At 38.4% G+C, this 22,448-nt stretch overlaps 1 protein-coding gene across 1 annotated transcript in view; it reads left to right on the plus strand.

Annotated features, from left to right (window-relative positions):
* Positions 1–20,567, plus strand: part of DBX2 (developing brain homeobox 2) — a 42,152-nt gene extending 21,585 nt beyond the window's left edge. Inside the window, exons 3-4 of the mRNA XM_045829651.1 lie at positions 5,884–6,071; positions 15,788–20,567. Of these exons, the coding sequence (XP_045685607.1) occupies positions 5,884–6,071; positions 15,788–16,120 (521 nt within the window). The 3' untranslated portion in view covers positions 16,121–20,567. The remainder of the gene's footprint in view (positions 1–5,883; positions 6,072–15,787) is intronic.
* Positions 20,568–22,448: the final 1,881 nt, after the last annotated feature.

Consider the following 22,448-nt stretch of genomic DNA (forward strand, 5'->3'; position numbering starts at 1 on the left):
AGAGGCACAGGCTTCCACTAGTTTATCTAATGCTGTGCTTTTCTGTTGCACCATACTCCCCCCAGCCCCAACTTTCCCCAAACAGTACTATTCACACACAGCACACCTCCATTTGTATTAGTGCCTGTTACTGCGCCCACTGCATATGGGGATTTCCTGGGCCGTGGCGTTTGGAGGACTTCTCAGGATCCAGAGAATCATGTCTTTGAGATTGTTTCTACCCAAGGTCATTCTTCCCTTTTAATTAGACTCTTCCCCACCTGCTGACTTCTTCCCCTGGCCAGTTATAGCTTCGACAGTCTTTGGTATAGTTTTAAAGAGCGCTGATTGGCTTCACTCTGCTCTGGTGTATGACCTCAATGACCTCAGTTTTTCCCTACGAAAAATGGAGGTGATAATATATACAGCTAGTGATTGTTGTGAAGATTACACAACATGCTGCATGTAGTTTGCACACATATCAGCACTTGTTGAGCCCCAAATATATATGAAAGCTTCATTATAAAATAATAACCATAATAATATTCCCAATTTGGTAAAGCCTATAGTGCCTTGAATTGGTGGCCCTGACTTTTAATGCCTCTCCTCTACTCCATGCCTTAAACTCTGCGACCATTTACTTTTATTTTATTCATTTGCTTATTTTTTTGTCACCTGGAAGTTTCTACACAAGTCAGATATTTATTATGAACATAGGAATAGTTAGAGGTGTTTGTTGCTTATAAATTTTCAGTAGCATTTGAGAGATTTTTGAACCACCAAGTTCCTGAAGTCCGTGTTTGTTTTGCAGGTGTAAATTTGAGCGTGTATTCACAGGCTTCGAAAATATGAAAATAGTGTGAGTTCATGAGTGTGGCTAATGGTTAGGTCCAGAGAGAGCTTGTGAAATACTTAAGGGTCAGACATGCAAGGGAGCATCAGTGGTAGAAGCAGCTGGTAGAGTGACGAGGCACATCACTGCATGAAAACATGCATGATTTGTGCATTGAGGGCAGCGCTGAGAGAAACCAGGCAGCCAGCAAGGAAAGGAAGAGTGTAATATTCTTTATCTCTACTATATTTTTTGCTTGTTCGTTGGTTGGATTTGTGTTTGTTACAGAGTGCTGAAACCTGAGGGTGAGATGCAGGAGTTAACCCTTCAGCCCTCACAGCCACTCCAGGTCCCCCTTTCAGAGAACGAGGTGTGGTTTGGGTCCGTGACCCCCCAGCATTAGTAGGCACCACATTGTTGAGAATGACTTACCGATAGATTCCCTTGATGGGCATCTTGTTTCTCTTTACTTAAAAGTAGTTCATTAGCAAAACCTATGCATTCCTATGAAAAGTTGTTGGAGGCATTTAAATGTGTTATTCCATTGTTTTATTTAAACATATTGATCTTGGTGAAGAAAGGGCTAAAACAAGTAGAATCATGACTTCTACTTCTATAACCTCTCCTTAGAAAAAAAATATGTATATATTTTTAAAAACTAGCCTTATAGGCCCATAAATTTGTTTTGCATTTCTATAGAGACACAAAAAGTTTTATTAACTCAGAAAATATTGACTTTTCTAAGTCAGGTCCTCATTGAAAGACTTTCTTCTGTGGCAAGTTATAACCTAAACTTGTTCCAGTCACTGCGGTTCTAATCTGCCTTCTTCAGTTTATCTCCTGAGTTCTCCCCATTCATACCCTGCAGTCTGGAAACACCACACTGGGTGAGATTCTTAGACCCACCATGTGTCACACTGTCCTCATCCCTCTCATGTGTCTGCAAATGTTAATCCCTCTGCTCTGCCTGCTTTGTCTAGGTTGCCAGCAAGGGGAATTGCTATTCTTCTAGCTGCTCTTTTCTCAGGACTTACTCTGTTGACCTCCAAGACTAAGTGGCTTCTTATCTGGTGTTCTAAATACTTTCTCTGCTATGGTCTGTGGGTATCCATCTTACTGGACTGTGGCTGTCTGTATTCTTCTTGGACCTCTCCCTGTCAACTGTGAGCACCTGAAGGATGGATTGGATTCCTCTTCAGTTGTCGCTCAGTAGCCACTCAATCACTCTGCAGGATTATTCCCCAAAAGGTTGCTGGAGTATTTGCTGTTTTCCGTAGAAAGTAGAACTAGACTCAAGTAGAGTGAAGATGAATTTTTTGTCCATAACTCTCCAACAGCAGCCTATCTTAGTGTTTATTTTTGCTTTTCAATCTTTTTTTCTCTGAATTTTGCTTAGTTGTAAGCATAGTATATGTCTTACATGTTATGTCTATGATAGTATATTTCTTTGCTGCTGCTTGATCTTCATAGTCCTCATCTTCAATGGCTCTTTAAAATTTCACCAAGTGGATACAGCATAATGTACTTTACCTTTGCATATTTAACTTTTAATATAGATGGATATAATAAGGATAGGTTGGATGTACTTATAAACTAAGAGTTCCAGGATCAAAATATCAAGTGAGAAGGGCACACTGGAATTGGAGGAGACAATTGCAAGGTGGTATAGGAGATGCCATGTAGTCCAGGCTCAGAGACTGACCTGGGACAGGGTGCAGAAGCCGATAGGCACAGGCAGGAGCTCTGGCTGTATCTGTAAATGTTTTCTTCCTTCCAAGTTTTGGTCCAATACACCTGAGTAAAGGGGCAGTGTGAGGCAGAGGAAGGATCCCAGCATTTGGATTCAGAAAGCCTTGTCACCAGCTGAGCTCTGTGTCCTTTGTGTAGCTGTGGACCTTAATCACTCTGAACACTTCATCTGTACAGAGGATGTCTGTGGCATATGATTGTGATAAGAATCAAATGAAATCCAGCAAGGAGAAGTAAAATAGATTTGTGGGATCTTTACTGTAGGCTTGGCAGTGCAATTTTCTTGTGCTATTTCATTAGATCCTTAGAACAACCATGTCAGATGAGCAGAAAGAGTCTCATTTGCTCCAACTCACACTGTAAGTGTTGAGTTCCAAGCCCAGTTTTTCCATACTTCCAAGTCCTTTGTTCTGAGCTTTCCTAGAGAAACATCATCCCACCAGGTAAATCTGTGCTCTGAAAGATTGGAGAAGGGCCAATTCCAAGGTCTCTGTATCAAGAAAAGTTTAGGGAAGAAACGCATTTAGAAAAAGATGGCCGTACTGAGATATTTAGAATATTTTTTATTATTAACCAATATTACATAAAGCTACTTAAATCTTTGATAAAGAAATAGTGAATTAAATTGTCAGAACCTAACTTCAACATATGACCTTGGCATGAGACAGGCAAAAAAAAAGGGTGGTCCTATCAATGGAGAATTGACTAAGATCCAGTGAGAGGATGCATGGACAGGACATCAATAAAAATGGACCTTTGTAAGGAATTTGGCGTGATTACACCCCAGGGGCTATGGCATTTCTAAGGAGATGCGAAGGTTACCGAGCTGGAAGGAAAGAGGGAGCGGCCAGCAGTGGTTCTTGCAGTGTGAGGTTGAACCAGAAGGAGTGCTAACCCAGGGCTGAGAGACTCACTGGGAGATGTTTGCAGGTCCTTTAGACAAATAGAAAAGGGAGCTATCATATTACAAAGGTAGAATTGACAAGATTTATTTATTGACATTCTTTTTCTAAAATACAAGTTGGGAGAGTATGAGTATTATGCAGGGTTAAGAGCCTTTGTTTTGCATTCAGTCTTCTTGGGTTTGAAACCCTACCCATGTGACCTTGGATAAAGTTACTTAAGCTATCTAAGCTTCATTTTATTTATCTTTAAAATGGGGAGAATTTTAGTAGCATTCATAGCATTGATTGGTTGGAAGGATTAAATGAAATAATGCACAGAGTATGCTTATGTTTCTCATTATCGTGCCACACCCTGCTTAAACATCTTCTTTCGATCTTCACTACATATTGGATAGTGTCCCAAATTCTTATAGTCCTCTGTGACCTGGCTGGGTTTCATTCCATCATTGCTATGCCAGAGGTCCAAATGTCTTCCAGAGCCTCGCAGGTAGAGAACAAACTAGGTGAGGCCATGGTGAACTGGGGCCACATATTCCCTCCAAAAGGAGCTCCCACTGTTCACTCTGGTAGCCATTTGCTTCATGGGAAAGTGAGCCAGTGTGGTTACCTTTGAAGAGATGTTGGAAACCTGGACTTTACACGAAACCTCCCAGTTAATAAATGTGGACAATTAAATCATCATTCCTAATCAACAGTCTAAAACCAAACAAAGCCCAGCTGCAGGCTGTATATGGTTGGCAGTGCTCTCTCTGATTCATGGCCTTCCCCAGCCTTGCAGCCTGATTACTTATCCTTGGACAGATTCTACTCCTTTGTGCCATAGTGCTTTTAGACGTGCTCGTTACTCTGCCTGATTTGGCCTTGGTTCTTTCCTTTTGAATTGGTTTGTTATTTTATACTTGGCTCAACATGACTATTTTCTCTGAACTCATCATTTTCTCCTTTTTGATGCCAGAGCTTTTTACAGATCATTCTATTCTAGTCCTTACATCTTCATGAAATGTCTATTCATTTGCTTGTTTATTTAAAAATAATTATTAAGCACCAAAATGTAAGCTGGAATCCCCCCTCCCCTGATGCCTATTTTTGGAGGGATGGTCATGTGTCAGTCCTCCCACGAGAGGGTGAGCTCCTTGAGGGCAGAGACCATGTGCTAATTGTCTGGGATACCCACTGTATTAGTGTCTTCTTGCTACTGTAACAAATGTTCACAAACCTAGCTTCCTAAAATAATTCGAACTTAATATCTTATACTTATAGAAGTTTGGAGCCTGCAGTGGTCTCACTGCACTAAAATTAGGGTGTCAGTAGGACACCCTACTGATTGCATTACTTCTGGAGGCTCTAGGGGAGAATGGGTCCCCTTTCCTTTTCCAGCCATCACCTGCCTTTCTTGGCTTGTGGCTCCATCCTCCTTCATCTTCAAAGCAAGAAGTATAGCATCTTCAAATCTCTCTCTGACTATGACTTCTTTTCTGATTCCTTCTTCCACTTATAAGGACCTTTGTAATTACATTGGGCCCACCTGGATATTACATGATACTCTTCTAATCTCAAGGTCAGCTCAGCTGATTAGCGACTATAATTCTGTCTGTAACCTTAATCCCCCCTTGATATGTAATGTAACATATTCACAGGTTATGGGGATTGGGATCTCCCATCACAACTAGGAAGCTGAATGAATGAATGATTTATGAACGAAACTCTTGGAGGGTGGGAACCAGTGTTGTGCTAGCCACAGAAAAGCAGAAAAAGTAGTAGATGTCTCAGACCTGAAGCAGTGGGTGATCAACTGATTTGGGGAGATGGTGGTTGTGGTGGTGGTGATCGGGGGTCTTCCAAACCTCTCTTCTCTGATGAAACATCTCTGACTTTTATAAACTTCCCCTGGCATCCCAATTTAAGATCAGACTCCTTGTTTTTTGCTGTTAAGGTACCTTGCTTAGGAATACTTCATTATTATACTTGTGATGCTAGTTCAATAAACACCCTTCACTAGATTTTACAGGTAATGTATGTGATACAAGATATCCGTATTGCTTCTCAGTGTGTAGCATTGAACATGGTGCCTGCCATATGATGAGTGTTGAAATATTTCTGGAGAAAATGAATGAATAAGTAAATGAAGAATTAGAGAAAACCAAAGTGTTTAAACCACCTACTACTTGTTCTGTATTGGAGTTTTGTTACCTGGGACCATGGACTTTCTGGCACAGCACACGGAATTGGGAGGGCAAAGACATTTGTCAGATTCCTGTCAGAGTCCAACACCAACAATTGGTCAAGAAACACTGGTCTAAGCATGCAGAGTTCAGAGACGAGATAATTGAGCCATGGTCCAGACAAGGATGATACTGCCCTGGAAAGACAGACTGACTTCTCCTCACTAAAGCTTTTGTATCTTCTTTCCTTCTCTAGGAGAGGACAAGGTGCTGCCCCTCCTGACCCAGGACTCCAATTCCAAAGCTCGGAGGGGTATTTTAAGAAGAGCTGTCTTTTCTGAGGACCAGAGAAAGGCTCTGGAGAAAATGTTTCAGAAGCAGAAATACATCAGCAAAATAGACCGAAAGAAACTTGCCATCAACTTGGGACTGAAGGAATCACAGGTACTAAGGAGCCGGACGGTGCCACTGCTCCTGATTCTGAAGGAGTGCGATGAGAACCATCCATGTGGCAAATATTTGCTGTACTAGGCTGGACCCTGAAGCATTATTGAAGTGATTTTCATAATTTTTTTAGTGGGTGGAAATATATATCACAAGTCCTCTTTGGAAATAAGTCCATGTGCTGAGAGGTCTAGGTTTTTGCCTTATTAATTCTTCCCAAATAAGCATAAATGTTAAAGATGTGGCATTTACATCATTAAATTGTTTGCTCAGTTTTTAGAAAAGCAGGCTACTTATTTTCCTGCAAAAAAAGAACCAATTTTCCTGTCTTTTTCTTCATTTCCAATCCAAAACCAAGGCATGAATGTGTGACTCATAAATGCTCTTAATAATGTCATTATTTTGCACTTTGGGTTTGTCAGGTACAGTTAAGTAATTTCCAATTTGCAACATTTACACACCTTTCTTGCACTTCAATGCTTCATATAATTTTGAATGAGACTTTGTGACCTTTTGGGAGTACAGAATACTCCATTTAATGATTAGCCTGCTAATTATAAATAATTAACTGCATAAGGTGCTAGCATTTCCTGTTTATTCCTTCTAATCACCACTTGAAACAAGCAGTGTAGCCATCCACATTGTATAGTTGAGGAAACGTAGAGGAGGAAACGTAGAGGAGGAAAGGTAGGCCCAGTGTCCCTCCGCAGGCATCCTGACTGCAGGGTTTGCATTCTCCTTAACCTAGAGCCACTGCGCACAGTCGGGAAGGGTATTCACTGTGCAAGGGCATTTGGCTAAGGCGACGACAGTGACTGAAATGCAGCAGGTGCCCTGCTCTCCAAGCTGGCTTTCTTGGTACAGGGCTACATCCACCTGGATTTTTTAAATTAGCTTCAAGGCATCGAAGGGCTAGCAGAGGCTCTGTGTTAACCACCACGCTGTTTTACTCTTGATACAAGTGAGCTGGTTTCCAACTTTGGATTTCATTTAAACCAGTTTATTTTTTAATGAAACTCTCCTTAACCCTGCTTGCTATCCCTGGGAAAGTGATGTTTCCCCCTCTGTCGCCCAGCTTTTTCTAGTCACAGGAAGCAGTATGTGGCATGGCAGAGAGTCCTGGGCCTGCATCAGCCAGTCTGTGCTTTGCTCATGAGTGGTATTAATGAGTTCCTAAGTTTCATTGACAACTGCATACCTCAGTTTCTAACTTTAAAATCAGGGACCAATATAGAAATCCTTTCTATGTCACAGAGCAATTTGGGGTATATGGAAGATAAATCAGTAGCTATATTCAATAACAGTGTAGGACAACAGTATAGGAGACATCACCTGGTAGGTTAGAAATGCTGCCAAGTAAAGGAGATAGGTCAGTAGTCCTCAAAGTTACGTATCTCTAGGGCCTTATGGTCATTGCTGTCTCTGGGAAGGACAGCCATGTAACTGGTCTGCATGCACGTGGGGAGTCTAGCGATGGGACTGTGTGATCCTCAGAGGAAGGGTGAGGCCTGAGGACTACAGTGGGGCCCGGGAGACCTGGCCTCTGTGGGACTGGTACAGACAAGAAACTCCAGAATCAGGGAGGAGCACATGCGCTGGTTCTGGAGGTCAGGGGGCCTTTGGTTAAATAGGAACCTGAAGTAGGTGTTAAGAGATGAAAAGTGGTTGGGATTGATCTGATAGTGCTCTGAGAAAGTGTGAGAATGTCTGGTAGTACATAGGGTCTTCTTACAAATTGACAATTGAAAGGAGAATGCAGCCAGCATATTAAAGAATATTTATGAGGGGGATGAGCATAATCTCTTCACTCCAAGAAGACAAACTATCTTCCTGTTTGAATGCTATCTTCTAGTTCTTATCCACAGGTACACAGTTTTACATAAGTGATTACATTGTTTCAAAAATTCAAGTACCTCAGGAATGAATGCGTTTTCTTTTTTTTAACTGAATTTGGTAAACATCTTAGAGGTAATTTAACATTTCCTTATGTGCACATATATCTAATTACATAATTAATACTTGGTGTTCCTTATGGTAAATTCAAACAAAAGAGAAATTAGTAAAGTTAAACATGAATCTCATCTACTCACTTTACAATCTAACTCCTAGGTTACTACTATCATTTTTTAATTGAAATTATTGAAGTGACCCGGTTCACCAAACCATATAGGTTTCAAGTGCACAAGTCAAGATAACGTCATGTGCGCTCTGCATCGGTGTCCATCGCTCCAAGCAAAGTCTCTTTCCGTCCCCATTCCCCCCGCCCTTTGCCCACCTGCACCTACCCCCACTGCCCTGACCCTCTGGCTATCACCACACAGTTGTCTGTGTCTGTGTGTTATATATACATGTTTTTTTTTTAATCCCTTCACCTTCTTTCATTCAGTCCCCTACTCGCCATCCCCTCTAACAGCTGTCAGTCTGTTCCATGTGTCCACACCTCTGTTTCTATTTTGTCTGTCAGTTTATTTTGTTCATTAGATTCCACATGTAAGTGAAATCATATGGTATTCATCTTTCTCTGACTGGCCAATTTCACTTAGCATAATAAACTCCAGGTCCATCCATGCTGTTGGAAAAGGTAAGATTTCCTTTATTTTTGCAGCTGAGTAGTATTCCATTGTGTAGATTCACCACAGTTCTTTTATCCACTCATCAACTAATGGATGCTTGGGCTGTTTCCAGATCTTGGCTGTTGTAAATAACAATGCAATGATTATGGGGGTGCATATATTCTTTTGAATTAGTGTTTTGGGCTTCTTCAGATGTATTCCCAGAGGTGGGATTGTAAGATCACAAAGCCGTTCCATTTTTTTTCCTCTTTTTTTTTTTTTTATTATTTTGTTGTTGTTCAAGTACAGTGGTCTGCATTACCCTCCCACAACTACCCCCCCAACCCCAGCCATCCCCACCTCCCTCCCCTGATTCCACCTCTTCTTGGTTTTGTCCATGTGTCCTTAATAGCTGTTCCTGAAATCCCTTCCCCTTCCCCCCCGCCCGCCCCCCCATTATGCTCTCCCACCTCCCCTCTGGTTACTGTTAGATTGTTCTTAATTTCAATGTCTCTGGTTACATTTTGCTTGCTTGTTTGTTTTGTTGATTAAGTTCCACTTAAAGGTGAGATCATATGGTATTTGTCCCTCACTGCCTGGCTTATTTCACTTAGCATAATGCTCTCCAGTTCCATCCATGCTGTCACAAAGGGTAGGAGCTCCTGCTTTCTTTCTGCCATGTAGTATTCCATTGTGTAAATGTACCATAGTTTTATTTATTTTATTTTTTATTTTAATTGTTGTTTAAGTATGGTTTTCTGCCTTTTACTCCCATCCCAGCCCACCTTCCCCAGCCCTCCCCACCTCCCTCCTGTTTCCATCCCTCCTTTGTTACTGTCCATGTGTCTTTTATACTTGTTCCTGTAAACCCTTCCCCTTTTCCCCTGAAATTCCCTCCCCTCTCCCCTTTGGTCACTGTCAGCCTGTCCTCTATTTCAATGTCTTTGGTTATATTTTGCTTGTTTCTTTGTTTTGTTGTTTAGGTTCCTGTTAAAGTGAGATCATAGCAGTTCCATTTTTAATTTTTTTGAGGAAACTCCATGCTGTTTTCCACAGCAGCTGCACTGGTCTGCATTCCCACCAACAGTGCACAATTACCTTTTCTCCACAACTTCAGCAGCACTTGTTTGTTGATTTACTGATGATGGCCATTCTGACAGGCATGAGGTCATATCTCACTGTGGTTTTAATTTGCATCTCTCTGATGACATTGAACATTTTTTGGATGTCTATTGGCCATCTGTATGTCCTCTCTGGAGAAGTATCTATTCAGGTCCTTTGCTCATGTTTTAATTGGGTTGTTAGTCTTCTTGGTGTTGAATAGTATAAGTTCTTTATATATTTTGGAAATTAACCCCTTATCAGGTGTATCACTGGCAAATATGTTCTCCCTGTTCATTTTGTTGATGGCTTCCATTGCTGTACAAAACTTTTTTATTTAATGTAGTCCCATTTATTATTTTTTCTTTGTTTCTCTTGCTCTAGGAAATATATCTGGAAAAATATTGCTACCAGAAGTGTCTGAAATTTTACTACCTGTGTTTTCTTCTAGGATTTTTATGGTTTCACAGCTTACATTTAAGTATTTAATCCATTCCGGGTTTATTCTTGTGTGTATAGTGTAAGTTAGTGGTCTAGGTTCATTTGTTGCCTGTATCTGTCCAATTTTCCCAACACTGATTATTGAAGAGACTGTCTTCATCTCATTGTTTGTTCTTGTTCCTTTGTCAGATAACTATCATTTTTAAATGGCTCTTGTTTGAGTTTACTGGTATATCATGTATTTTTTAAAAAACAAATTTGCATGTTGTATATGCACTGATATGAAATAGCATAAACACTTACATAGTGACTGCTGCATGCCTTCATGTTCAATGTCATTCATCTTTGTGGTGACTCTATGAGATAGCTACTTTTAGTATTGCTGCTTTATAAATGAAGAAGCTGAGGCCTGGAATTGTGCATGTATAATTTTAAAGAAAAACGGGCTGACTCCATGCACATCATGTGATGTTTTCTGAAGGGTAGTACAAATCACCTGTATAACCAACACACAGATCACTCATTCCAACATCACCTGGGCCGGTGGCTCCCTGCCTCCCTCCTTGTCACTACCTGCTGCTTCCACTGTCCCGACTTCTAATGGCATGGATCGGCTTTGCCTGTTTTTGTACAAATAGAATCATTTAGTACCTTTTCTTTGGTATATAGCTCCTTTTACTTAACATTACATCTGTGGGATTCGATTGTATTGTGGCATGGAGCAGTAGCTCATTCGTATTCATTGCTGTGCAGCATCACTTCACATGTCGGTTTATTCATGTTAATGGTGGGCATCCAGGGTTGTTCCCAGTTTTGGGCTGTTTTAAAAATGCACTGACAATGCCTGCTGTTTTGCATTTTGCTTTTTTCCCTGATTCAGATGTCATGGGGTGCATCCTTCTGCATCAGTACTTACAGATTTACTTCATTCTTTTTTAGTATCTCATAACAATAATTGCATACATATGTTATAATTTATTAAGCATTCCCAACTTTAAGTCACTTCCAAGTTTCACTGTTGCATATCTTTATGCACTTTTAATATATATCTGTAAGATAGGGGTAATAGTAGGAGTGGGATTTATATGTGAAAGTATATAGATATTTTAAATTGTGATAGATTAAATTTTCCCCCAAATATATGTTGCATCAAAATACTGAATTATATCAAATTTGCACTCTTAATAACACAGTCCCTTTTTGCAAACCTTCCACTGCTTATAATTTTTAAAAATGTTGCCAATATTATTGGTAATGATTTTTAAAAATTTCCCTAATTACCAGAACTTGAAGGTCTGTTAATTGTTTTACTGGCTGTTTTTAATCTGTGAATTAGCCTTTTCATGGCTGAACCATTTTTTTTTGTATCATATTGTCTTTTCATTGATATGCAGTAATTATTTTGGCTATTAATATAAATTTTGGAATATTATCATTAGTAACATTTTCCTGTTATAATTGTTGCAGAAATCCTCTCCAAGTTTGTGGCTTTTATTGTGGTAGAATACACATAACATAAAATTTACCATTTCAGCCTTTTTTAAATGTTTGATTTGCTGGCAGAAAGTACTTTCACATTGTTGTACAACCATCACCACCATCCCTCTCTAGAATTTCTTTTGTCTTGCAAAACTGAAACCTTGTACCTATTAAACAATGTCTACCTGTTCCTCCCTCCCTCAGGCCCCTGACAACCACCACTCTACTTTCTGTCTCTATGAATTCGACTCTTCTAGGCAAGTTATATGAGTGGAATTATACTGTATTTGTCCTGTTGTGACTGGCTTAGTTCATGTAGCATAATATCTTCAAGGTTCATTCATGTTGTAATCTGTGTCAGAATTTCCTTACTTTTTATACATATAATACTATTTCATTGTATGTGTATACATCTTGTTTATCCATTCATCCATCAATGGACACTTGGGTTTCTTCCATTTTTTGGCTTTTGTGAATAATGTTGCTAAGAACATGGGTGCACAACTATGTTTTTGAGCCCCTGCTTTTTTAAAATTATAGGTGGCATACAGTGTCAATTTCAGGCACACAACATAAGGATATGACATTTATTTACCTTATGATGTGATCACAACAAGAGCCTTGTCACCATCCATGGCCGTGCAAAGTCATTACAATGTTATTGACCATATCCCCTGTGCTGTACACTGTGCATGGCTTATGTATCTTATAACTGGAAGTTTATACTGCTCATCCCCCTTTACCTTCTTCACCCATTCCTCTACCCACCTCCCCTCTGGCAACCATCACTATGTTCTTTGTATCTAAAAGTCCATTTCTATCTTTTTTTGTTGTTGTTCATTTGTTTTGTTTTAGATTCCACATAGGATTTAAACCGTACAGTGTTTGTTTTTCTCTGTCTGATTTATTTCATTTAGTATAATACCTTCTAACTCAGCAATTTCCAACTGGTGTGACACAAGAATTTTTAAAACATGTAATACCTGACTATTTAGTCAGGGGCATTGACCTCTTTCCCTTTAGGTTGTCACATTAAGCAATGACAACAGCCAATGCAACAATAGCTGTCAGGTATGAATGAATCAAATCAAAATTATTCCTATTTTTTGGTCAGATTGACAGATTAGATATTTTTTGGCATGCCACAAAATGTTAGTAATTGTGTGTGTGCATACATACATACAGTCTTCTTTATTTATTCATCTATCAACAGATACCTAGGCTGCTTTCATATTTTGGCTATTGTAAATAATGAAATGAACATAGGGGTACATATATCTTTTCAAATTAGTGTTTTTGTTTTCTTTGGATGAATAATTTTTAATTTTTTTTAGGAACCTCCATACTGTTTTCTGTAGTGGCTGCCCCAAGTAACAATCCCAACAGTGCATGCAGTTTCCCTTTCTTGACGACGTTCTTTTCAACACTTGTTAATTATTGACTTTTTGATAATAGCCATTCCGACAGGTGTGAGGTAATACCTCATTGTGGTTTTAGTTTGCATTTTCATGGTGATTAGTAATGGTGAGCATCTTTTCATGTGTCTGTTGGCCATCTGTATGTTCTCTTTGGAGAGATGTCTATTCAGGTCCTCTGCTAGTTTTTATCCATTTTTTAAATTTGAGTTGTATGAGTTCCATACATACTTTGGATATTAACCTTTTGTTAGATGTATTATTTGCAAATATCTTCTCTCAGTGGCATTCTTCTCAGAACAAGAACAAGTAATCCTAAAATTTACATGGAACCAGAAAAGATCCGAATAGCCAAAACAGTCTTGAAAAAGAAGAACAAAGTTGGAGGTATCACCCTTCCTGGCTTCAAACTATACTACTATTCTAATAATCAAAACAATGGGATACTGGCACAAAAACAGGCATATAGGTCAATGGAACAGAATAGAGATCCAAGAAATAACCTCATTGATATGGTCAATTGATCTGTGACAAAGGAGGCAAGATTATACATTGGGTTAAAGACAGTCTCTTCAATAAGTGGTGTTGGGAAAACTGGACAGACACATGCAAAGAAAATGAAACTAGACTACTTTCTTACACCATACACAAAATAAACTCAAAATGAATTAAATATTCAAATATGAGGTTTGAAACCCCGACTAGTGTGGCTCAGTTGGGCATGGTACTACAAAGTGAAAGGTGACCAGTTTGAATCCCAGTCAGGGCACGTGCCTGGATTGTAGGTTTGGTCCCTGACTGGAGTGAGTACAAGAGGCAACCGATTGATGTTTCTCTCTCACATAGATGTTTCTCTCCCTCTCTTTCTCCCTCCCTTATCCTCTCTGTAAAAATAAATAAAATCTAATTTTTAATTCTAAAAGACCTAAAAACATAAAACTTGAAGAAAACATAGAAAACTCTTTGACATTGGTTTTAGCAATATCTTTTTAAAGATGTCTCCTTGGGCAAGGGCAACAAAGGCAAAGATAAACAAAACTGCATAAAACTAAAAAGCTTTTGAGTCCCTCCTTTTAATTCTGTTGGGTAGTTTATTTTTACGGTGTCTTTGTACATAAATTTCTTATTTTTATGTGGTCAACTCTACCTTTTTATTTGTAGCCTCTGTGTTTTATGTCATTCTAATAAAACATTCATCTTTCCAAGAAAATAATGATAATCTGTTACATTTTATTTTAGAACTTTCGTAGTTTTGTTTTTATGCTTAGTTGTTTAATCCATGTGGAACTTTTGTATTTGTTGAGAAGTAGAACTTTCCCCCCAAATATACTTTTGTCCTAATACCGTTGATTATAATGAAACTCCTTTCATGATTTTTTTAAGTTGAGGCATCACTCAAATTTCTGGAGATACAGAAGAGCTAAGGGAGGAGGAAAACAATGAGTGTGACAAGAAAGGCAAGGGAGGTGAAAACCCGTTAGAAATAACTTGGCAGGTGCTCTCAGAGTAAAAGCCCACTGCAAATAATAAACAAGTTCATGAATAAAACTGAATGCTGTTATGTACACATTAGTACTGTTTTCTGATGAAAAGCCTTAATCACACAATTGTAACTGGAATGGTAGTCTTTTGGACTCAGTTGCCTGGCATATGATTCTCTTGTAGTCATTTTGAATATTGCCAATCAAGTCGGAAGAATGAAGTAATTGTTTTGCCAATCTAGAAACACTATCTCAGAATTTTTTCCTTTACTGGGAGAAATATTTGGCTGAAAAACTTTAATGATTAGTTCTTTAGGTAAAATATTTTCAGTTTTTGTTTTAAAATAGGTGTCTACTAAGTTGTTGGTATAAAGATGTAATGTAATGCACAGGAAACCAATGTGATTTGCTTTTAAGATATCAGGAAACCAATTGTGAACGTTCCTGCTCAGGCGTGGCCGACTACACTGGGAGTCAAGAGGGAGGTTAATAGTACAAAAAGAGTCCAGGTGGTGCTGGGAAGGTATTAAATCAGAAACCCTCATCATACTTGGGTTAATTGCAATCAATTGTTATTTATTGGACCAGAGTCTGATAAATTCTGGGAGTAATCAAACTTGGAAACTGTAGAAAGCCTGAAGTTTATCAAAACAATATAAAATGTATTCTTAATTTAGTCTCCAAGGATTCCTGATAAGATCTGGATGCTTCTGAGAGCCTGGGCACTAGTCTGAGCACTTCCATTTTACTAGCGGTGTGACCTTGAACTGACTTAATGCTCAGAACCTCGGTTTTCTTACACGTAAATGAGGACTTCTTGCAGTCATTGGGGGGATCAAATTATGTATGTATGCACAGAGTGCATTGCCTGACACCTGGTACAAAATTAATACAGATGCTACTTCTGGTAGGTAACATTTCTGTTGAATAAATACTTTAGCACAGACTAAATGATTTAAAATATTGGAGAGAGTTAAATCAGTCCTAAAAGATGTCCAGCTTACATGATATAACTGATTCACCACAGTTGTTTTATTTTTTAAGTGTATGTGGGGATATTATACCTAAGTGATTTCTCAGATATTTTTGAAGGAGCCCAGGTGAGAAGCCACAAAGACTTTTGCTAGGCTGTCTCTCATAATAAGGTATATTCTGTAGAAGGCATAATAGAAGAAATTACAGTTTAAAATGCTGAAGTGAATTAACATGGAGTAAGTGATGATTTTATCCAATTGTTTTGTCAATAGGTGAAAATCTGGTTTCAGAACAGAAGGATGAAATGGCGGAATTCCAAAGAAAAGGAAGTGCTTTCCAACAACAGGTGTATCCAAGAAGTAGGCCTTCAAGAGGATCCCCTTTCGAGATCTGCCCTGGGTTTCCCCTCTCCTTGTCCTTCACTCTGGGACATCTCCCAACAGCACTCCAGTCCAAGATGGAGGGAGAATTCGCCAGAACCTCCAGAAAGACTCACCCAGGAGAGTTCAGCGGCACAGCCTCCAGAAGCAAATTCACTGCAAGGTGCCTTATACTTGTGTTCTGAAGAAGCTGGAGACAAGGGTGTACTTACTGGGGCTGTCTGAATGGAGGCATTCCTCCATGTTAATTTAAAAGAACACTTAACTAATAATCTTTGGACTTTAAATCCAGCTAGCTTGTGCCTCATCGGTGCCTAAAACCTAACACCTCTGGAATGATATATGAACTAATGCTTCAGGAAACTCTTCTCAGTGTTCTGTTATTTGCGTCTCAGACTCAGATTTAATTTGTAAGTGGAATAGAATCTCCCAGAAAGTGTGATGGAACTGAGAAAAAATGAGAGTAATAGTTGGCTCAGTCTGAGTGTGTATATATATAGTGTGTCTCTATGTGTGTTTGTATATATGAATATTCATTAAAACACATTAGGAGAAACCAGTTCCTCTTTAAATACTGCCTGGAGCAAATTCATTTCCTTTTATATGAAGAAAAGCCAACCATTGACTGAATGTCATTAATTTTTCAAAAATAATGTAAAAGTTGGACTTCAGTCCGAATTTTTATATAAGAACACGTTCTTTAAAATTTTCTGTTTTCTGGTTTCATTCAGTATGCAGCTGTAAATGAGTTATAACAACTTTGCAATACTAATCAAATGAGCCACTGTTAGATTTATACATTGAAAGTGTATATTGAAAATTAATCCAACAGGCAAAGTAGAAGAATTTCTGAATGTAACTACAAGTATTCTTAGTTTTCAAGTCACTGCCATGAGGGTGGTACCTATTTAACCAGTGGTGATCTTTTGATCTCTTTTGATCTCTGTAAGAATGGGCCTTAACCAGGGTTTGCAATGTAAAATGCCTTTTAGGGCCTGTCGGGTAAAAAAAGGGCATGACCCACCTAAAGACATTTGAGTTTAGTACTTTTTAAAGTGCTATGTTGGCCAAATGACACATCTGTGCCAAGCAGTTGTGACCCCCGGCCAAGACTTAAAAAAGTGTCACGATTTTTTTAAATGTTCCCAACTGGCCTACAAAACATAATACTGATGGAATCTATAGAGATTTCTCTTTGCACTTCTAGTTAGAGACTCAATTTTCCACTTAGGTGCTATATACTATATATATTAGGTTATTTTATGTATTAACAAATACCACACAGATGTTTAATGTTTTTGGGTACTCTGAAATAGTATTATTATAAAATTGCCTTTCTGGTAACGATTTGCTTAGTTAATCTAGAATTTTTATTCCAGGTCCAAGAAAAAATTATGTTTTACTTTGAAGGAAATGAGGCAGAAAAAGGAAATGATGTGGTTTTGAACTAGGTTATTATTAATCTGTGGACAAGAAACATTATTAGAAGTTCATGATGTGGAATTTTGTTAGTGAGAAAGCTACGTAAAAGAATGACTTCTGATTTGCTTATGTTCTTAACTATAGACTGGGAGGGTTTAGAAAAGATAATATTTCACCACTATGCTGCACTCCTGAAACTGATATAATATTGAATGTCAACTGTAATTGAAAAATAGAGAAGTATAAGAAAAGCAAAGATAATAGTTTTAGTCAGCATCAGAAAGTTATTTTCTCTGAATGGAATTTGAATTGGTATATGCTAAGGTATGTCTTTATCAGAAGATCGTTTATTTAAAAGTCATTTCAGAAGAAGCTTTTCTCAGTGCCTCTTTGTGGGAAGTAGAGGCATGGATCTTCTGATAACAAATTGAATTTTAATTTTTTAAAAAATTTTAAGTTATTAGTTTCAGGTGTACAACATAGTGATTAGACATTTATATAACTTACAAAGCGATCACCCTGAAAAGTGATTTATAGTGTGGTTTCTTTTCTTTATATGATGTTAACCTCATTTACATTTATTGGGTCCTTATTATGTGTGAGATACTGTGCTAAGCCTTTAGAGTCGGTGTACTTATTTAATCTCATGACAATAACCCTGCGACCTAGGCAATATTGCTATCAGGATTCCTGTTACCCAGACAAGGGACCTGAGGCAGTATGGTTAGGGCAATCACCTGGGGTCATGAGGTTAATGAATGGAATTTGGACCCTGGTAGTCCAGTTTCAAATCTTGAAATCTTACCAACCATGTGGGGGCACATACCACTATGGGATGCATTGGAAGACATAACATTTTGAAAATTACAGTGAAATTTATTAAAGAAATTCAGAACCATATTGTACTTTACAAGCTCTTATTTGGGGTATGGTTTTCTCTTCAGAAGTCTCTTCTGTATTCATTTTAAAGTTTAGGGAAAGTAAAGAGTTGCAAAAGCCTTTAACTATGAAGCCTCTGTAGAGATTAATCCCATAGCAGTGTTAAATTAAAGTACATCGTTTTATCACTCATTGCTAAAAATCATAAAGTACTTATCTTTGGTCAATGTCTATTGAGAATAACTTGAAACTCAGATGAGAGAAACTGTCATGGCCATTGATTACCCAGGTTTTAGAAGTGGGCTAAATGACCTGCCTCCAGGGTTTCGCTCAGCAGAGGCTCCTCTTTGTAAGATTGATTTGATATTTGAATATACAAATAAATCTTTTAATTGGTTCCCACTTTGGAATGTGTTAAGGCTTAGGAAAAATACTCTTAGGAGGAATATATTAGGGCTTACAAAACAGACAAGCACATACACATGGCGCACGCACACACGCCTGCTGTGCCTTGACTTGGCCTGAATTGCTGGAAAGGACCACTGAGCTTGATATTCTAATTGACAAGGGTCTCCCTTCTCTCTCACTTTATGCTCCACTAGCCCTCCATTCACCTACAGTGTACTTACATGCGTATTTTCTTTTGTTATCTGGACGATGACTCCTTCTCTCCATGTGATCACATTATTGCATATTTGTTGCTCTCCAGACAAACCCTGCTCTAGTAAGCACCAGGACCACAGAAGCCTGGAGGCAAAGGCAGTACAAAAATTTTTAAGTAAGTTGTCAGATGCATCTTAAGCAGATGAGAAGAAAAAAATGGTGAGCACCATCCTCCAGCAGTGATAAGGATGATTATTTTATAAAGCTAAGTATAAAGGGCTAGAAGTATGTAAGCAGGTAAGGAATGATCACTGGATGTGGAGACTGAGAAAGCCATGATTATCAATGTTTAAGGCAACAAAAGGCAATTCTTTTTTCTTATTAATGAGGTAGCTTGAGTGTGGAACCCAGTTATTTAGGCCAGTGATTCTCAAGTTTTAAAAATCCATACAGTTGGGCAGGCCATACCTTCCAACCAGTTTTCACTACGTGCTCAGATTTGGACACATATTTCACACATACTCTTCAACACTCACACCATCCTCTCTACCCTTGAGCATTATCATACATATCATTTTTTCACAATCACAATTAAATATGCTTGTCCAGTATGCTATAGTTCCTTCTACACATGTTCTTTCTGCCTCCTTTCGCTCCCCAGTCTGATGAATCCTTTTATTTAATTTAAGAAAAAGTTAAATTTATTGGGGTAACATTAACCAGGGGTAAGCTTTCGGTGAACAGTTTGGAATACATCATCTGGATATTGATGCATCCCTTTTAAAAGCTACCTACTCCCCAACATGCTCCACAACCCACCCCTCGATGAGCAGTGATTTCATCAAGGTCTGTTGGCTTTTTAATACAATGAAGCTCATTCCATTGTGTTCATGAGCTTATTAGGCACTGCATCTGCAGTCATCTGAAGTCTACAAAAATATTTTTTCTTTCTGGATTTCAACACTTAATTGGGCACTATGTGTGAGGCATTATCCTAGGCTCTATGTAAACAAATGAGGGACAGCCCAGTTCTTGCTGTAAAGGAACTTAAAATCTAGTCTTGCCAAACAACATTTGAAACAATCTATGCTGTCATTGACTGGATCCAGTAAAATTGGGGCAAAAAATAATCTACCATCCTCCAAAAACCCCATCTCTTTATTTGTAGAGGTGGAGGTGGTGAAGTGTTCCACTCTTCAGAAAAGTACAAACTCCTTGACATCGCTGGTGTTTTATGCTGACTCCCTTCCATTCAGTCCCATCAGTCCAAACAGGAGTCAGAAAGAGTTCAAGGGAAGGATTCAGTACTCTCTTTTCTACATAGTGCACCCTACCCTCTCCTTCCTTCTTCCTTCCTTCTCAGACACAGATCTACCCGTACTTGTGGTGGGTGGGAAGACAGAAGTAAAAGCAAATAACACAAGTGGGGGGGATGAGGGTGATGACTATTCTTGAATATACAGGGAACATTTTGCAGAATTAATGGCTTTATAAACTATTTCTGAAACAACCTATTTAGTAATCAACTATCTTGAGTACATAGCACTAGCCCCACAAAGATGGCTCTTAGCTTCCAGCTGTTAGTTGGGTTCCATTACATTATTATTTTTGGTTATAGAAGTTATACATGCTCATTATAAGGAAACACACCTGAAAAATATATGTAACAGAAAAATTATGTGTAATTCTGCTACCTGGAGAGAGCCAATTTAGCTCTTTTGTGAAAATTTTTCACTTTTGATTGTATATATATGTAAATGTGTGTGTGTCTAAGCAAAGTTGGATCATAGTGTATATCCAGATTGTCCGGCTTTTTTTCCACTTAACTTTATACAGAGAACACTTTCCCAGGCCATTAAAAATTCTTTGAAACTATTTATAATGGTTGCAAAATATTCTGTTGTAACTCCTCCATTTCTTGATGTGGACCAGGGGACGAGGCCAGGAGGTGCCAGGTCATGGATAGAATGATCATGGGTTCCTTGTTCCATAAAATGCACTGAAGAATAACAATCTAATGCTTATTTCTTTTAACTCAATGAAAACTCAGCAAACATAAAACATAGAATACAAATTGAGAGTCTCTTCCAAAAAGCCACTGTGAAGTTTATCAAAACTTACCCCATTGATTCAAAATGTACAGGAGTGTGCACGCTTGGATTTTAGCACATAGCCAGCGGCAAACATACTAATGTAGAGCAATATGCTACCACTGTTCAGTTGTGCTTTACAGTCACATCAATGAATTATTTAGCTTTTCTGAGTATGTATTTTTGTCCACAACATGTGCAGAAGTCAAGCAAATGAATGGGCCACCATCTGAACATGAATATGACAAGGCTGCTTTGCCTTTTTAGTCTGGAATCCCTCAGGATGTCATGACTCTATGGGTATTCTCTCAAAGTTGCTTGAACAACAGAAATTATGGGGAGGATCTTTGGGGATCAGCACATTGCAAGATTAAAAGGGAGCCTTTAATGTTATTTAAACTCGAAGCAGAATCATCGAATGCTTGATTCTAATCAAAAGCCAAAAAATCAGGCATGTCAAATTCTAATAAAATACCATGATGCAATTAATTCATGATATACATCTAATTCTATTACTATGAATTTTCATTATCATTTCCCAGGGCTGCCATAACTGATTACCACAATCTGTGTGGCTTAAAACTACAGCAATATCTTTTTTCACAGTTGTGGAGGTCAAAAATCCACAGTCAAGATGTCAGCAGGGCCATGTTCCTCCTGCAGATTTTAGGAAGCTGCCTCTTTCAGCTTCTGCTGGCTCTAAGAGTTCTTTGGCTTGGGCAGTCTCTATCTTTGACTTCATGTGGTCTTCTGTGTGCCTGTATCACAAATCTCCCTCTGCCTTTCTCCAAGGGCACCAGTCACTGGTTTTAGAGATGACTTTAAAAATCCAGGATGATTGCACTCAAACTTAATTGCTTCTGTAAAGATCCTTTTTTTTTTTTCCCAAATAAGGCTGCATTCACAATCCAGGAGTTAGGACTTGGGCCTAACTTTTATGGGAACCACTATTCAACCTATTATAGTTGTATTCTATAGTAAGATACTATAGCTATATCTCACTATAGCAAAAATACTCAAAATAAAAGGAAAACAACTTCTCTTTGCATTTTCTGTAATGGAATTTGACTTACATTGCTTTGGCTTAAGCTTTTGTACCAACCAAGCAATGCACTACTTGCAAGAACATTTGAAGCAGAGAAATTTTTGTACAAATTGCTTACATTTAGGATTTCTTTCTACACTGGGAAAATTTAAGAAAATACAGGGCTAATTTTTTAAAGGTTTCACATGGATTCCAGATGTTGACCATTTAATCCAAGAAGGTGTTTCCTTATTATACAAATGTGGCGCACATCAAGAAATTGGCATTGTTTAATTTATGACTCACACGTGAACCATTGTTTTTTGTGATATAGTTGTTTTAACTGATTCATAAACTAAACAATGTCAATATTTTGGACACATACCATATTTGTATAATGAGGAAACACCTTCTTCCATTAAATGGTCAACATCTGGGATCCATGTGGGTATTTCTTTGAAATTTAAAAAAAGACAAATTAGCATGGCATACATTTTCTCAGAGATGCAGTTAGTTGGTAATCAAAAGACAGAGT

Source organism: Phyllostomus hastatus, unplaced genomic scaffold (assembly GCF_019186645.2).
Source record: "Phyllostomus hastatus isolate PE091 unplaced genomic scaffold, TTU_PhHast_1.1 phas_scaffold_93, whole genome shotgun sequence".
NCBI classification, from domain to species: Eukaryota; Metazoa; Chordata; class Mammalia; order Chiroptera; family Phyllostomidae; genus Phyllostomus; species Phyllostomus hastatus.